This window comes from Chiloscyllium punctatum, chromosome 19, assembly GCF_047496795.1.
Source record: "Chiloscyllium punctatum isolate Juve2018m chromosome 19, sChiPun1.3, whole genome shotgun sequence".
Taxonomy (NCBI): domain Eukaryota; kingdom Metazoa; phylum Chordata; class Chondrichthyes; order Orectolobiformes; family Hemiscylliidae; genus Chiloscyllium; species Chiloscyllium punctatum.
This window is the reverse complement of record NC_092757.1, coordinates 83,956,361-83,972,842: the sequence shown is the minus strand read 5'-3', so window position 1 is coordinate 83,972,842 and position 16,482 is coordinate 83,956,361. Positions and strand designations below refer to the sequence as shown.

Here is a 16,482-nt window from a genome sequence, read left to right as displayed (position 1 = left end):
TGGGTAGCAACCTCTCCATTATTCTAAATGCAGTAATTCTGTTTTGCTGGCAAGATGTGACGACTTGGGAGCAGTGCACTGGTTCTCCTTCCACTCCCTGGCCACCTCAATACCTCAATAAAATTCTGTGTTCTTTTAGGTCTGTGTGGAATAAAGTTCTCTTCTGGAAAGATGATCTAAAGCTCTCCAATTTAACTTTTATGTATCTTAGCCAGTAAGCAATAATTAAATGTAACAACAGAAATTGCTGGAAAAGCTCAGCAGGGCTGACAACATTTGTAGGGAGAGATCAGAGTTAATGTTTCAGGTTGAGTGACCGTTCCTCAGATCCTTTCCAGCAATTTCTGTTTTTGTTTCTGATTTACAGCGTCTGCAGTTCTTTTGGTTTTTATTAAATGTCACGGGCTGACTTTATACATTTAAAGGGAGAGTGAGAGTTGTTACCATGTAAATATGTCATAACAAGTTGCATCACTGTAATTGTTTTCTTAACTTTATTTTAGTTTTTAAAGTTCCACTGAATAGTACCTTCATTTAGCTGTCTCCGGTTGTTTTGTGACTCAATGGCAGGTACTGCTCACTGCTCCTGTACACCTTTTGTAAAAGATTCATTCGTGGGATTTGCACGTCACTGACTAGGCCATCATTTATTACCAATCCCTAATTGGCCAGAGAGTAGTTAAGAATCGATGCATTTGCTGTAGGTCTAGTCATGTATGAATCAAAGCAGGTAAGGATGGCCCCATTGCAAAAATAAGCAGTCTGTTCTCATCACCATGCTGGACTTGTCACTTTTTCAGTTCTTTGGTAAATTTCAAATACATTCAGCATGTTAGCCAACTTAGAGGTTAGTCTCAATAAAATTCACTGGTAAATTTACTCTTGATTCCATTGCAGAGTCTGAAGGTATTCCCTTGAAATATAGTAAACTTTATTTTAACAGAAGAGTTACCATCTGGAATGAAAGGAAAATATTAATTTTATAAATTTATGAATCTCTTTAACTTTTTTCCTATTATCTTTTGACTCTTTTAAAAGGTTATTATTTGTTTGAGGAATTATTTTGGAATCTGCTTTACACCTCCAGATTACCCAATTTTGTGATTTAATTTGTGTCTGAAGTTGAGGGAACACACTGTATAATTTAAGTGATTAAGTAAAAGCATGTGAAGGTTTTTGGTTTTAAAAACATGCTGGTAGTTAGAATCATAGTCATAGAGATGTACAGCATGGAAACAGACCCTTCGGTCCAACCTGTCCATGCTGACCAGATATCCCAACCCCATCTAGTCCCATCTGCCCATATCCCTCCAAACCCTTCCTATTCATATACCCATCCAAATGCCTCTCAAATGTTGCAATTGTACCAGCCTCCACCACATCCTCTGACAGCTCATTCCATACACGTACCACCCTCTACGTGAAAAAGTTGCCCCTTAGGTCTCTTTTATATCTTTCCCTTCTCACCCGAAACTTATGCCCTCTAGTTCTGGACTCCCCGACCCCAGGGAAAAGACTCTGCCTATTTATCCTATCCATGCCCCTCATAATTTTGTAAACCTCTATAAGGTCACCCTTCAGCCTCCGATGCTCCAGGGAAAACAGCCCCAGCCTGTTCAGCCTCTACCTATAGCTCAAATCCTCCAACCCTGGCAACATCCTTGTAAATTTTTTCTGAACCCTTTCAAGTTTCACAACATCTTTCCGATAGGAAGGAGACCAGAATTGCACGCAGTATTCCAACAGTGGCCTAACCAATGGCCTGTACAGCCGCAATATGACCTCCCAACTCCTGTACTCAATACTCTAACCAATAAAGGAAAGCATACCAAACGCCGCCTTCACTATCCTATCTACCTGCGACTCCACTTTCAAGGAGCTATGAACCTCCACTCCAAGGTCTCTTTGTTTAGCAACACTCCCTAGGACTTTACCATTAAGTGGATAAGTCCTGCTAAGATTTGCTTTCCCAAAATGCAGCACCTCGCATTTATCTGAATTAAACTCCATCTGCCACTTCTCAGTCCATTGGCCCATCTGGTCCAGATCCTGTTGTAATTTGAGGTAACCCTGTTCGCTGTCCACTACACCTCCAATTTTGGTGTCATCTGCAAACTTACCAACTGTACCTCTAATGCTCGCATCCAAATCATTTACGTAAATGACAAAATGTAGAGGACCCAGCACTGATTCTTGTGGCACTCGACTGGTCACAGGCCTCCAGTCTGAAAAACAACCCTCCACTACCACCCTCTGTCTTCTACCTTTGAGCCAGTTCTGTATCCAAATGGCTAGTTGTCCCTGTATTCCATGAGATGTAACCTTGCTAATCAGTCTCCCATGGGGAACCTTGTCGAACGCCTTACTGAAGTCATATAGATCACATCTACTGCTCTGCCCTCATCAATCCTCTTTGCTACCTCTTCAAAAAACTCAATCAAGTTTGTGAGATGTGATTTCCCACGCACAAAGCCACGTTGACTACCCCTAATCAGTCCTTGCCTTTCCAAATACACGTACATCCTGTCCCTCAGGATTCCCTCCAACAACTTGCCCACCACTGAGGTCAGGCTCACGGGTCTATAGTTCCCTGGCTTGTCTTTACCACCCTTCTTAAACAGTGGCACCATGTTAGCTAACCTCCAGTCTTCCGGCACCTCACCTGTGACTATCGATGAAAAAATTATCTCAGCAAGAGGCCCAGCAATCACTTCTCTAGCTTCCCACAGAATTCTTGTGTACACCTGATCAGGTCCTCGGGATTTATCCACCTTTAACCGTTTCAAGGCATCCAGCACTTCCTCCTCTGTAATCTGGACATTTTGCAAGATATCACCATCTATTTCCCTACAGTCTATATCTTCCACATCCTTTTCCACAGTAAATACTGATGCAAAATATTCATTTAGTATCTCCCCATTTTCTGTGGCTCTACAAAAAGGCCGCCTTGCTGATCGTTGAGGGGATCTATTCTCTCCCTAGTTACCCTTTTGTCCTTAATATTTTGTAAAAACCCTTTGGATTCTCCTTAATTGTATTTGCCAACGCTATCTCATGTCCCCGTTTTGCCCTCCTGATTTTCCTCTGATCCTCCTGATTAACCTGGGTTTGCGTTGGAGCGGAAGACGTGGCGAGAATAATGAGGTTGAAAATGTCTGATATGACTGGAAGTTGAACTACTATGTAGATCTGAGTCACTCCGCAAACTTAAATGAATCTGTATGAAATTAATATTTATTTCCTAAGTGCTTAATGTATCAAATGTATTTGGTTCTGCTCTGAACTAAGTAGATCTTTGACACTCCTGGTGTTTTAAGTGTGTTAAATTTTTACAGCTTCCTTTTTTCTACTCCTTAGCCTGACAGGATGCATTTTGTAATAACCAAAACTGAATTTTCACAGCATTCTCGACCTTGTAAAATGCATATTATTAATTGTTTTTTGGTAGACTTGCAAAATTCTTTATATGTTGTGGGCTAGACATCTGGAGAGTTCATGCTGGTGGGAACAGGAGAACAGGGTCACGTTGTGGAGTAATGCCACCTTCAGTCACACAAACTGTTTAAGAAACAGGCAGCATGGTGGCTCAGTGGTTAGCACTGATGCCTCACAGCACCAGGATCCCACGTTCAATTCCAGCCTCCGGCAACTGTCTTGTTGAGTTTGCACATTCTCCCCGTGACTGTGTGGGTTTCCTCTGGGTACTCTGGTTTCCTCCCACAGTCCAAAGATATGCAGGTCATGTAGATTGACCATGCTAAATTGCCCGTAGTATTAGGTGCATTAGCCAGAGGGAAATGGGTCTGGGTGGGGTTACTCCTTTGGAGGGTCGATGTGGACTTGTTGAGCCAAAGGGCCTGTTTCCACACTGTAGGGAATCTAATCTAATCTAACCTAATGCTTGGCCTGCACCTGAGTTCTGGCCACATGGTACCAGAAGGGCTGGTTTGAGGAATGCTGTTTTTGTGAGAACACAATAAGATGGCGCAGCGAGTGAACAGACAGAACTGGGAATCAATTCAGTTGTATGGAAAAATTTATTGATTGGAATATTTACATTTTGAGGCCACAATGTTTAATTTTAAAAGAGCAAAAACAAAATGAAACAACTTCTGGCCACCTTCTAAATAAACAAAACCTTCTGATCTTGATTCAAGACTCTGATGTTTGAAACTGTGTCCTCAGTCTGCCTAGCTTTGCAGTCCTGGCCTCCAGTATCCAAGCGTTGCCAAATAATGAATCTAGGAGATCCATGGAGTTCCCCTGATTTATCCCTGGATATAGCAGCAAGAGGAACACCTGCCTGAAAGCACAAAGAACTACAAGTCTGCTGAGAAATAGAAAGATCTGCTGAGACTGTGATGAGGTGGATGGAAAGGAAGAAAACAGCTCTTGAAAGTTACCACTAGCATTCTCTAATTTTGTTGAAAGGCCTAGCAATGTGTTATATATGTGTATGTAAAACTTGAATACACTTTTAAATATATTTACATTATTTCTGTTTACAGAGGAACCTCGATTATCCGAATACCAATTACCCGAAAATCGGATTATCTGAAGGAGATCTCAAGGTCCTGATGGAAACATAACATCAAAGATGTGTTTCCAAAAGTGATCACGTCTTTTGTTTACAGTGATTAAACAGGCATCATCTCCAAATGACTGACTGCCTGCCCTGTCCCCACACTTTCCCTGGAGTTCTTTACAGGGGTGTACTCTAAACCCCACATAATCTCTCCAACATTATCCTGTACAGGATAAAGGTGGAACCTGTCTAAAGGTTGCAGTAAAAAATTGTGTGTGTGTGGCTGTGGCTGTGGCTGGGGGGTGGGGGGGGGGAGGCTTGAGGGAGAGCGGTGGTGTCTGACAGCGTCAGGAGGGGCGGGGCCTCATGTGCTGTGTCCTTCTGCTGTCTCCTGAAAGAGGAGCAGACTTTAAAACCTCCGAGCCCCAGAGGAAAGGCATTTAATCAATTAACCGAATAATTGATTTTCCGAATGAAATAGTACCCACCCATCACGTTCTGATAATCGAGGTTCCCCTGTAACTGCCCATGTAACTTCCAACAACTCTAAAGTAAGTCTGAACATTGACCCATTCATCCAAACTATTACTTTTAAATTGGTTAAATACTTAATAATTTAAGTATTGGTTCAATACTTAAATTATTGAAAACTAAGCCAGAAAAGCCAAATGTTTTAAAAATCGGATATCATTTGGTGCTTCTTGAAATTTCATGTACTGCTGTCATTCTCAATCTTTTAGTACCTATTTGAGTGGCACACGATATATTTTCTGCATTTGTAAATCATAAATCAGTGTCTATAACCAGCCTCCAATCACCAGATATGTTTTCAGTGTAACGTGCATCAATGTTACTGAATTTTCAAACAACATGTTACATATTGTTGGAGAAATTACCCATCTGAACAGACCACACAAGTGCAGATTGGGTGAAATTGACAAACTGTTTATTACAAGTTATATCGCTGGAAGACAATTGACTAGGCGACACAGAACTGACAATCTGTACAGGTAGACCAAGGGTTCTATTCCCTGAGTGGTGAGTGCGGGCAGTTTTTATAGAGATACAGTACAATGGTGTGAATTACAGATTGATCAAGAGAAGAATGAAATTAATGGGAGAACAATCAGCTGCCAGACAGTAGCTGCCAGTTTGTAACCGAAACAGGAGATTTTGGTTCTATGTGAGAGTAGGTGTGAGTGTCTTTCATTCTGGCATCAGTGGGTTTCCATTGTGGCTTGGTCACGGGTGAGTTACCTTGGTGCCTATCAGTCTGGGCACCCTTTGTGCAGTTCCAGTATGTGTGAGGAGTGAGGCTGCCCTTAGGGCTTCAGGAGCGGTTGTGCGTATTGAGAGCTAGGAAGTCTATTGTCAGGCTGTCTCAGGAAGTGTATTCCCCAGTCTGGAAGTGGCTTGAGTCATCTCCTGTTTGCTGCCTAGTGTCTTAGTTAGCCTGTTTGGTCAAGGCTGAGGCACTCTGGGGTAGTTTCTCTTGTGGCATAGACAGACATAGTTCCTTATGCTCTTTTTGGCCATGCTGTGGATGGACAGGGGAGCGGATTTTTTCCCACATATATATTTATTATAATATAATGATACAGTTTGCTCTTGGATAATCAAGACTGCCTTGGACATATGCTTCTAAGGGGTAAAAACAATAACTGCAGATGCTGAAAACCAAATACTGGATTAGTGGTGCTGGAAGAGCACAGCAGTTCAGGCAGCATCCAAGGAGCAGCGAAAACTCATCTCTACCTACCTTGACACTGTCCTATCTCCCCTAGTCCAGAAACTCCCCACATACGTTCGAGACACCACCCACGCCCTCCACCTCCTCCAAGACTTCCGTTTCCCCGGCACCCAACGCCTCATCTTCACCATGGATATCCAATCCCTCTACACCTCCATCCGCCATGACCAGGGCCTTCAAGCCCTCCGTTTTTCCCTCTCCAGACGTCCCCAACAGTACCCTTCCACTGACACTGTCATTAGTTTGGCCGAACTGGTCCTCACCCTTAACAATTTCTCCTTTGAATCCTCCCACTTCCTCCAGACCAAAGGCGTAGCCATGGGCACACGTATGGGCCCCAGCTATGCCTGTCTCTTTGTTGGCTATGTAGAATAGTTGATCTTCCGTAATTACACCGGCACCACTCCCCACCTCTTCCTCCGCTACATTGATGACTGCATTGGTGCCACCTCGTGCTCTCGCGAGGAGGTTGAGCAATTCATCAACTTCACCAACACATTCCACCCTGACCTTAAATTTACCTGGACTATCTCTGACACCTCGCTCCCCTTCCTAGACCTCTCCATCTCCATTAGTGATGCCGACTTGACACTGACATTTTTTTACAAACCCACCGACTGCCACAGCTACCTGGATTACACCTCTTCCCACCCTACCTCTTGCAAAAATGCCATCCCGTATTCCCAATTTCTCCGCCTCCGCCGTATCTGCTCCCAGGAGGACCAATTCCACCATAGAACACACCAGATGGCCTCCTTCTTTAGAGACTGCAATTTCCCTTCCCACATGGTTAAAGATGCTCTCCAACGCATCTCGTCCACATCCTGCACCTCCGCCCTCAGACCCCACCCCTCCAACCGTAACAAGGACAGAACGCCCCTGGTGTTCACCTTCCACCCTACAAACCTTCGCATAAACCAAATCATCCGACGACATTTCCGCCACCTCCAAAAAGACCCCACCACCAGGGATATATTTCCCTCCCCACCCCTTTCCACCTTCCGCAAAGACTGTTCCCTCCGTGACTACCTGGTCAGGTCCACACCCCCCTACGACCCACCCTCCAATCCTGGCACTTTCCCCTGCCACCGCAGGAACTGTAAAACCTGCGCCCACACCTCCTCCCTCACCTTTATCCAAGGCCCTAAAGGAGCCTTCCACATCCATCAAAGTTTTACCTGCACATCCACTAATATCATTTATTGTATCCGTTGCTCCCGATGTGGTCTCCTCTACATTGGGGAGACTGGGCGTCTCCTAGCAGAGCGCTTTAGGGAACATCTCCGGGACACCCGCACCAATCAACCACACCAGCCCGTGGCCCAACATTTCAACTCCCCCTCCCACTCTGCCAAGGACATGGAGGTCCTGGGCCTCCTTCACCACCGCTCCCTCACCACCAGATGCCTGGAGGAAGAACGCCTCATCTTCTGCCTCGGAACACTTCAACCCCAGGGCATCAATGTGGACTTCAACAGCTTCCTCATTTCCTCTTCCCCCACCTCATCCTAGTTTCAAACTTTCAGCTCAGCACTGTCTCCTTGACTTGTCTGGACTTGTCCGACCTGCCTATCTCCTTTTCCACCTATCCACTCCACCCTCTCCTCCTTGACCTATCACCTTCATCTCCTCCCCCACTCACCCATTGTACTCTATGCTACTCTCTCCCCACCCCCACCCTCCTCTAGCTTATCTCTCCATGCTTCAGGCTGACTGCCTTTATTCCTGATGAAGGGCTTTTGCCCGAAACGTCGATTTCGCTTCTCGTTGGATGCTACCTGAACTGCTGTGCTCTTCTAGCACCACTAATCCAATATACGCTTCTAAGTTCAGGAGAGCATGCTTCCCAGGCTCCTCAGCTGGTATGCCTCATGGAGAGTGAATATCTAGAAATGTGTTTTGATGGTTGTGCTCAGCTTGCCAGAGCATGTGAAGTCACTGAACCATTTCCAAATTGGTGTCAAATTTCTGCACACCACACACCTGTTGCTTCTATCAAGGTTTGAGTTAATCTTGGTGAGTGGCCTCCTTATGTCGTTCTCCCTTGTGACCTCTCGTAGGACCTTCAGGCCTGCATCAGTGAATTGAGGGGCTGCCCTTCCCCAGATGCCATGCCTCGATGTCTCTGGCGATATTCAAGGATCTGAGCTGAAGTTACAGGAGTGATAAAACAGTGTTGGTTGCTAAATCGGCTGTCAGATTGTCTTCAGGCCACTGAAGGGAGCACTTCATGATGCGTTCTGCATGACTTTTCTGTTTCCCTGTTGATAGATTCAGGGCCCAAAAATGGTTCTGACTTCTTACATTTGGACCGAGAATCCCATCCAAAATGACTGAAGGTTTTTCCTACTTTTGAAGTCTGGTGAACCCCAGTGTTTCTTTGAAACCTCAGTGCTCTAATTTTAGTACTTTTTGTTAGTTGTATCAAATAAGTTCATGCTTGAACAGTGGAAATATGCTTGAGCTTTCTTTTCCCATCTTTTGTTATATCACTTCTCATTCTTTCAAATCAAGTTGAGTGTCCAGGATTCTTCCCTTGAATACCTGATTTATCTTTGTTATCGGAGGAGAAAGTGAGGACTGCAGATGCTGGAGATCAGAGCTGAAAATGTGTTGCTGGAAAAGCGCTGCAGGTCAGGCAGCATCCAAGGAGCAGGAGAATCGACGTCTCGGGCATAAGCCCTTCTTCAGGAATGAGGAAAGTGTGTCCAGCAGGCTAAGATAAAAGGTAGGGAGGAGGGATTTGGGGGAGGGGCGTTGGAAATGCGATAGGTGGAAGGAAGTCAAGTTGAGGGTGATAGGCTGGAGTGGGGGTGGGGGTGGAGAGGTCAGGAAGAAGATTGCAGGTTAGGAAGGCAGTGCTGAGTTCGAGGGATTTGACTGAGACAAGGTGGGGGGAGGGGAAATGAGGAAACTGGAGAAATCTGAGTTCATCCCTTGTGGTTGGAGGATTCCTAGGCGGAAGATGAGGCGCTCTTCCTCCAACCGTCATGTTGCTATGGTCTGGCGATGGAGGAGTCCAAGGACCTGCATGTCCTTGGTGGAGTGGGAGGGGGAGTTGAAGTGTAAACGCCAGCTCGCGGACACCTCCTCCTACTGCCCCCTTGACCATGACCCCACCTCCCACCACCAAACCATCATCTCCCAGACCATCCATAACCTCATCACCTCTGGGGATCTCCCATCCACCGCCTCCAACCTCATAGTCCCACAATCTTGCACCACCCGTTTCTACCTCCTGCCCAAAATCCACAAACCTGACTGCCCCGGCCAACCCATTGTCTTAGCCTGCTCCTGCCTCATCAAACTCATCTCTGCATACCTCGACACGGTCCTGTTCCCCTTAGTCCACCCCCACCTTTTCCTCTGCTACATCGATGACTGTATCACCGCTGCCTCGTGCTCCCACGAGGAGGTTGAACAGTTCATCCACTTTACCAACACCTTCTACCCCGACCTCAAATTCACCTGGACCGTCTCAGACTCTTCCCTCCCCTTCCTAGACCTTTCCATTTCTATCTCGGGCGACCGAATCAACATGGACATTTACTATAAACCGACTGACTCCCACAGCTACCTAGACTACACCTCCTCCCACCCTGCCCCCTGTAAAAACGCCATCCCATATTCCCAATTCCTTTGTCTCCGCCGCATCTGTTCCCAGGAGGACCAGTTCCAATACCGTACAACCCAGATGGCCTCCTTCTTCAAAGACCGCAATTTCCCCCCAGACGTGATCGACGATGCCCTCCACAGCATCTCCTCCACTTCCCGCTGTTCCGCCCTTGAGCCCCGCCCCTCCAACCGCCACCAGGACAGAATCCCACTGGTCCTCACCTACCACCCCACCAACCTCCATATACAGCGTATCATCCGTCGTCATTTCCGCCACCTCCAAACGGATCCCACCACCAGGGATATATTTCCCTCCGCTCCCCTATCAGCGTTCCGAAAAGACCACTCCCTCCGTGACTCCCTCGTCAGGTCCACACCCCCCCCCACCAACCCAACCTCCACTCCTGGCACCTTCCCCTGCAACTACAAGAAATGCAAAACTTGCGCCCACACTTCCCTCCAAGGCCCCAAGGGATCCTTCCATATCCACCACAAATTCACCTGCACCTCCACACACATCATTTACTGCATCCATTGCACCCGAAGTGGCCTCCTCTATATTGGGGAGACAGGCCGCCTACTTGCGGAACGTTTCAGAGAACACCTCTGGGACACCCGCACCAACCAACCCAACCACCCCGTGGCTCAACACTTCAACTCCCCCTCCCATTCCACCAAGGACATGCAGGTCCTTGGATTCCACCATCGCCAGACCATAGCAACATGACGGTTGGAGGAAGAGCGCTTCATCTTCCACCTCGGAACCCTCCAACCAAAAGAGATGAACTCAGATTTCTCCAGTTTCCTCATTTCCCCTCCCCCCACCTTGTCTCAGTCAAATCCCTCGAACTCAGCACCGCCTTCCTAACCTGCAATCTTCTTCCTGAACTCTCCACCCCCACCCCACTCCGGCCTATCACCCTCACGTTGACTTCCTTCCAACTATCCACCTATCACATTTCCAACGCCCCTCCCCCAAGTCCTTCCTCCCTACCTTTTATCTTAGCCTGCTGGACACACTTTCCTCATTCCTGAAGAAGGGCTTATGCCCGAGACGTCGATTCTCCTGCTCCTTGGATGCTGCCTGACCTGCTGCGCTTTTCCAGCAACACATTTTTATCTTTGTTATCCCCAATATTTTGTTGCTTTAGCTGTTATGGGCAAATCTGTCTGGGTGAAATTGTTGGGTAAATTTTGCAAACATTTCTAATTTTGGTTCCTTAGTATGTTGCTAATTTTAAAGGTGGTATGCAATGTACAAGGTTCATTGTGCAAGACATACCCAAGGTTGAAAAGAGTAAAAAATAGACTAGATGTATTGGCAAGATTTGAATGGTTGCAGGCTTGAGTTCAAAGCCCAATATGAATGAAGGAAACCCAAAAGCCTAAACTAATTTCATATTGAATAAACCACAAGAAAATGAAAAGAGAAAATGCTAGTCCATTGTTATAGAGCTCCATTGAATCATGGAATCTACAGTGCAGAAAAATGTCATTCAGTCCATAGAGTCTGCTGACCCTCCAAACAGCATCCCATTCAGACGCATCCCATCCCAGTAATGCTGCATAGGGGTTTTATCATGGACAGCCCACTTAACCTGCACATCCCTCAACACTATGGGCATACTTTTAGCAAGGCCAATCCACCAAACTTGCACATCTTTGGATTGTGGGAGGAAACCAGTGCACCTGGAGGAAACCCACACAGAATCAGGGAGAACATGCAAACTCAGCACAGGGAGATCCCTGGCGCTGTGAGGTATCAGTGCTAACCATTAAGCCTCTGTGTTGCCAGGGAAGGTTTAAAGTGGAAATTATTATGAGTGCTGCTTATTTGGGAAAGCAATGAGAAGGAAGAATTTGTAGAACAGTGGATGTAGAATTGAGAAGAATCAGTCATTGTGCAGTATTGGCAAAGACAGAAGAGACTGTCGTGCATGAAGATGAACAAAAGTTTATAGGTAGTAAAATAATGTATATGACACCTTATGTCTCAAGCTTTACACTAAAGTTTTTTTGAGGTACATGTACCTTTACACAAACTTAGATGGCATCATTGAGATGTGTGAATGAGATGAATGACTGGTAAATCTGTTTTGTTTGGTGTGTTGATCGAGGGTTAAATATTGTGAGGGGCATGGTGAACTCTGCCCTTGGCTTTTGATTGTTCAAGAAGAACCTCACTTGATAAAAAAGAGTCTTTGCTAAAATTCTTGCCCTGAATCCATTTTGCATGGCTTTTACTTGCTGCTGTGAAAAGATGATCAAGATGTTGGGTGGTGTTGGCATGAGTCACAGATTTCATCACCTCTTCTGGGAACATTTAAAAGTTGATTAACACCTTTTTTTAGGTCACTGAGCTTTAATTGAAGGGAAGGATGAAAGCATTAATTACGTCCTTGTCTGTTATTTGAAGAAGCAATGCGGTTTAATTGTGCCTTTCAGAAAAAAAGACTTTTTGCACCTTTTCTTTCAATGGAAATTTAGATTTTCTTTGAGTCAAAAGTATCCAAAAGTCTGAAGTCATCATCATTTGGAAAGTATCAGTTAGATTGTTAGGTGCTGTGCTGCTGTCTCTGGGGAAATTGAAGTAAGTTTGCAGAGGCTAAGGCATTCTGATTGTACATCAGTGGACTCGCTCACTCTGATTGGATTCAAATATTTGCCATTTTGAATTTTTATGCTCATCACAATCAGCAGTAAAGTGGTTATCTTTGAATTAGAAATAGGTCTGTGTCCAAATCTTGGATGTGATCCCTACTACATCAGTGTGTTATTCCATTTTTCACAACAGCCCTCAAATTAAATTGTTAATTTAATGTCAATTGGTTTAAAGGTGTTCTATGCCTTTTTGCTTCGTTCCTATTTAAACTTCAAAGTGTCCTTTGCAGTCATATTTCAAGCAGGAGCATTGCTGCTCACAGATAAACATCTTTAATCATTTTACCAGAATTAAATGCAAGTTTCGGAGGGAAAATCTATCTAACCCACTGCATTGTACCACCATCTGTTTGATTATTCTCATAAGTGATCCTTTGAGGGAAAAGAACAGTCTGAGAGGCTTCTTATAGTCTGTCAGATTGTTCTCTAGTGGTTTTGCACTTAAGGTTGATATCCCAGTATTCTATTTCTCATAGTAAAGCAAATGATTACATCAGCTGCCCTTGAACAGGATTGATCTCAGTGAGTGGGCTGGGATGCAGCATCAGTTTGTTGAATTTGATGAGTGTTGTTAAGCAGTTGATCTCACACCCCGGCCTACTCACAAAGAACAGCATGTTTTTTCACAGGAACTGCCACAGCATTGTGCTTGTGCATAATCGCATTGGCAGAGAACTGGCATAATCTTCCATGCTGTTTTGGCTGGCTGATTTGTGTTTTAGGCAGGACTTAGTCCCTTGTCTCCCTTTTGTTATCTTTCAGCCCATACTTTCCTTAGATGTTACTAAATCCAGTAATCTTCACAGCTACCTTCTGTGTCACTGTGATTAACTGGAGGAAGTTCAACTGGTTTTTCCCTCCTTTCATATGGGCATGTAGTTCTTCTCTGTGGTTGTTTGCTCAGTGACCTATTGTTGGGGAAGGCTTAATTATCAAGGTTTATTTTTGATCAAGCTGATGTTCTTTTGATAATAGTCCCTTTACTGTTTAAAAGTAAATATGCTGAATGGGTCGTGCAATATTTTTTTTCCTGTTTAGTCTGATAGCTTAGGTTGTAATTGAAGAAAACAGCGTGACGATTGGAAATTTTAGTGTATCCATTGTGGACCTACATTTGTCTCTTCACTTTTCAAATGTTATTTAACTGCTGAATCTTGAAGTATTTAAACCAGAAGTTTGAAAGAAACATGTATAATCTCTTTAATAGTGCAAAGTATAGTTTGAAATGATTGTGTTAGATCAAAAATAGGCGATGACCTGGTGGTATTATTGCTGGACTATTAACCCAGAGACCCAGACAACATTCTGGGGACCTGGGCTTGAATCCTGCCATGGCAGTTGGTAGAATTTGAATTCAATAAATACAGGTAGTTCTTCCATAATGCGCATTTTGTCAGTGCAAAATGGCTATAATGCGATTGATGAATTGTGGATGTTGCTTGCGGAATGCGAACTTTCTACTGAATTGGGTTTTGGGTTTTTCATAGCATGATTTCTTCAGCGGTTTCCCTTAGCGCGATTTTCTATAGTGCAAGATTGCAGAGGAACACAACTGTTGTGTTATAGCAGAACCACCTAATGATGACCATAAATGCATTGTCGATTGTCGGAAAAACCCCTCTAGTTCACTAATGTCCTTCTAGAAAGAAAACTGCTAACCTTACCTGGTCTGGTTTACTTGTAACTCCAGACCCTCAGCAATGTGTTTGACTCTTAATTGCTGCCTAGGCAGTTAAGGATGGGCAATGCTGCGTGGTCAGCGATCCCCTCATCCCTTGGATGAATAAAGGAAAAAAAATCTGTGTATCAGAATATTTTAGATTTTACTGTAGTTGGATGTTGGCAGGTGAGATAATGTAAATGGACGATATTTTGAAATTGCTTTATTTTCTAGGTTATGTTCGAACGTGTCCACCAAACTCTCTTGATTCTGAGTAAGTTATTGAATTCCTGACATAAAAGTTATCAAATTGATTTGGTTTAGTGAAACCACCTGATGAAGTAGCAGTGCTCCGAAGACTAGTGCTTCTAAATACACTTGTTGGACTATAACCTGGTGTTGTGATTTTTAAACAACAAGCAATCCATTTAGGATATTTCAGTGTGCTATTGACATTGAACAATTAACTGCTTTCTTGCAAAAATATTGTTGACATGCTTGGTCAGCCTGTGTTTCTTTTTAATCATGCTTCACTGAACCTTTTGATATGGGTATCCATGTGCTACAATGCCTTGGAAACTGGGCTACTTGTGTTTCAAAAGGGATATTGAACACAGAACAGAACACGTTCTAAAGTGAGTTCTTCAATACTTGGTATTTTAGTCAGAATCAATTTGAAAGTTGATGTCAGTGAATGCTGTTTCCATCCAAGTTTAGTGGATCTATTTTAATTTTGCTACAAGAAATTCAGTCATTTTTTTTTGTTTTCTTTTTCTTTTTGCTACAATCAAACAGAACTTCAGAACATGGGAAGAAAAAGGCACCTTTTGGGAAGAAAGAATCTTTAGCACAGCAGCTTTCGAATTCTGAATGTAACGTCTGTTACTCATCTAGAAAAGAAGAGAGCCAAGCTGGTAGCATATGGTTATGGAAAAAAGCAATTTCCCCAGTGACTGTTGGAACAGAGATGATATTGATGTAAGCTGTATAATGCAAATTATATGTTGAAAAGCAAAGCAACATGATAAAATACATAATTTTAGAGGGCAGCACTTAAGAATTGATTTTTTAAGAGCAAAATATCATATGAACATATAAATTAGAGCAGTAGAAATATGGGAAATGTTTCCCTAAGTTAAGATGCATTTCAATATTTAAAAGAAAAAAATGAGTTTGTAGTAAGTACCTTCTATGGAAGTCAACCTTGTCAAAGCATTATGTCTACTGACCTCCCTGGCTGAAATGTTGTGTTGCATTCAGTTAACTTTTTATGTAATGTTACCAAAAAAAAGAAAAATTAAATTCTCAAAGTGAATGAAGGTAAAATTCCATCGGTGAGGGATCAGCACCCTGAAGGTTATCGTTGACCAAAAACTGAAATGGACTAGTCTTAAATATTGTAGCTACAAGGGCAGACCAGAGACTAGTAATCCTACAGTGGGTAACTCACCTCCTGATTCCCTAAAGGCTGCTCACCATCTACAAGACACAAGTCAGGAGTATGATGGAATATTCTCCATTTGCCTGGCTGAGTGCACCTCCAACAATACTTGAAGCTTGACACCTCCAGGACAAAACAGCTGCTTGATTGATATTATATGCAGAAACATTTACTCCCTCCACTACCGATGTGATTGTAGTAGCTGTGTGTACCATCCAAAAGATCTGTTGCAGAAATTCACCTCGGCCCCTTTGATTGCACCTTTCAAACCCATATCCACTACCATCTAGAAGGACAAGGGTAGGAGATACATGAGAACACGAGCATCAGTAAGTGCCATTCCAAGCACCACTTCCCATCCTGATTTGGAAATATATTACTGTAACATCACTGTTGCTGGATCAAAATCTTGGAACTCCTTCCTTTGTACCTATTGCAGTTTGAGAAGACACCTTATCACCACTTTCTCATGAGCATTTTGGGGTTGGGCAACAAATTCTGGCTCAGCCAGTGAAACACACATTCTATGAATGAACTTTTAAAATCATCTGACTGTTATACACTTTAATATTGACTTCAGTGGAACTATTTGGTTTCATAAAAGTGGGCTATATGGTATCTTTGTTAGTCATGGTTGAATTTTATTCCTGATAATTTCAAAGTTCAAATAAAAAGGTAGTGCCACTGTTTATACCTGTGTTTCTCCATGTGCTAGGATAGTGATCTTGACATTTTGTGGAAGTGTTGAGTAAAGATTCAGTCCTTGAGGACAAGAACAATTCTAGGCTTCAGCTAATGTCACTTTGAAACTACAAAAAATTGAGTTCAAC

At 43.7% G+C, this 16,482-nt stretch overlaps 1 protein-coding gene across 14 annotated transcripts in view; it reads left to right on the top strand.

Annotated features, from left to right (window-relative positions):
• LOC140491549 (kinase suppressor of Ras 1-like) overlaps nt 1–16,482 on the top strand; it is a 208,516-nt gene that overhangs the window by 26,907 nt on the left and 165,127 nt on the right. For 3 of the 14 annotated variants that reach the window (XM_072589895.1, XM_072589894.1, XM_072589896.1), the window contains exon 2: nt 15,007–15,189. The exons of the other annotated variants lie outside the window; for them this stretch is intronic. In XM_072589895.1, the coding sequence (XP_072445996.1) occupies nt 15,133–15,189 (57 nt within the window). In that variant the 5' untranslated portion in view covers nt 15,007–15,132. The remainder of the gene's footprint in view (nt 1–15,006; nt 15,190–16,482) is intronic. 14 annotated transcript variants of the gene reach the window in all.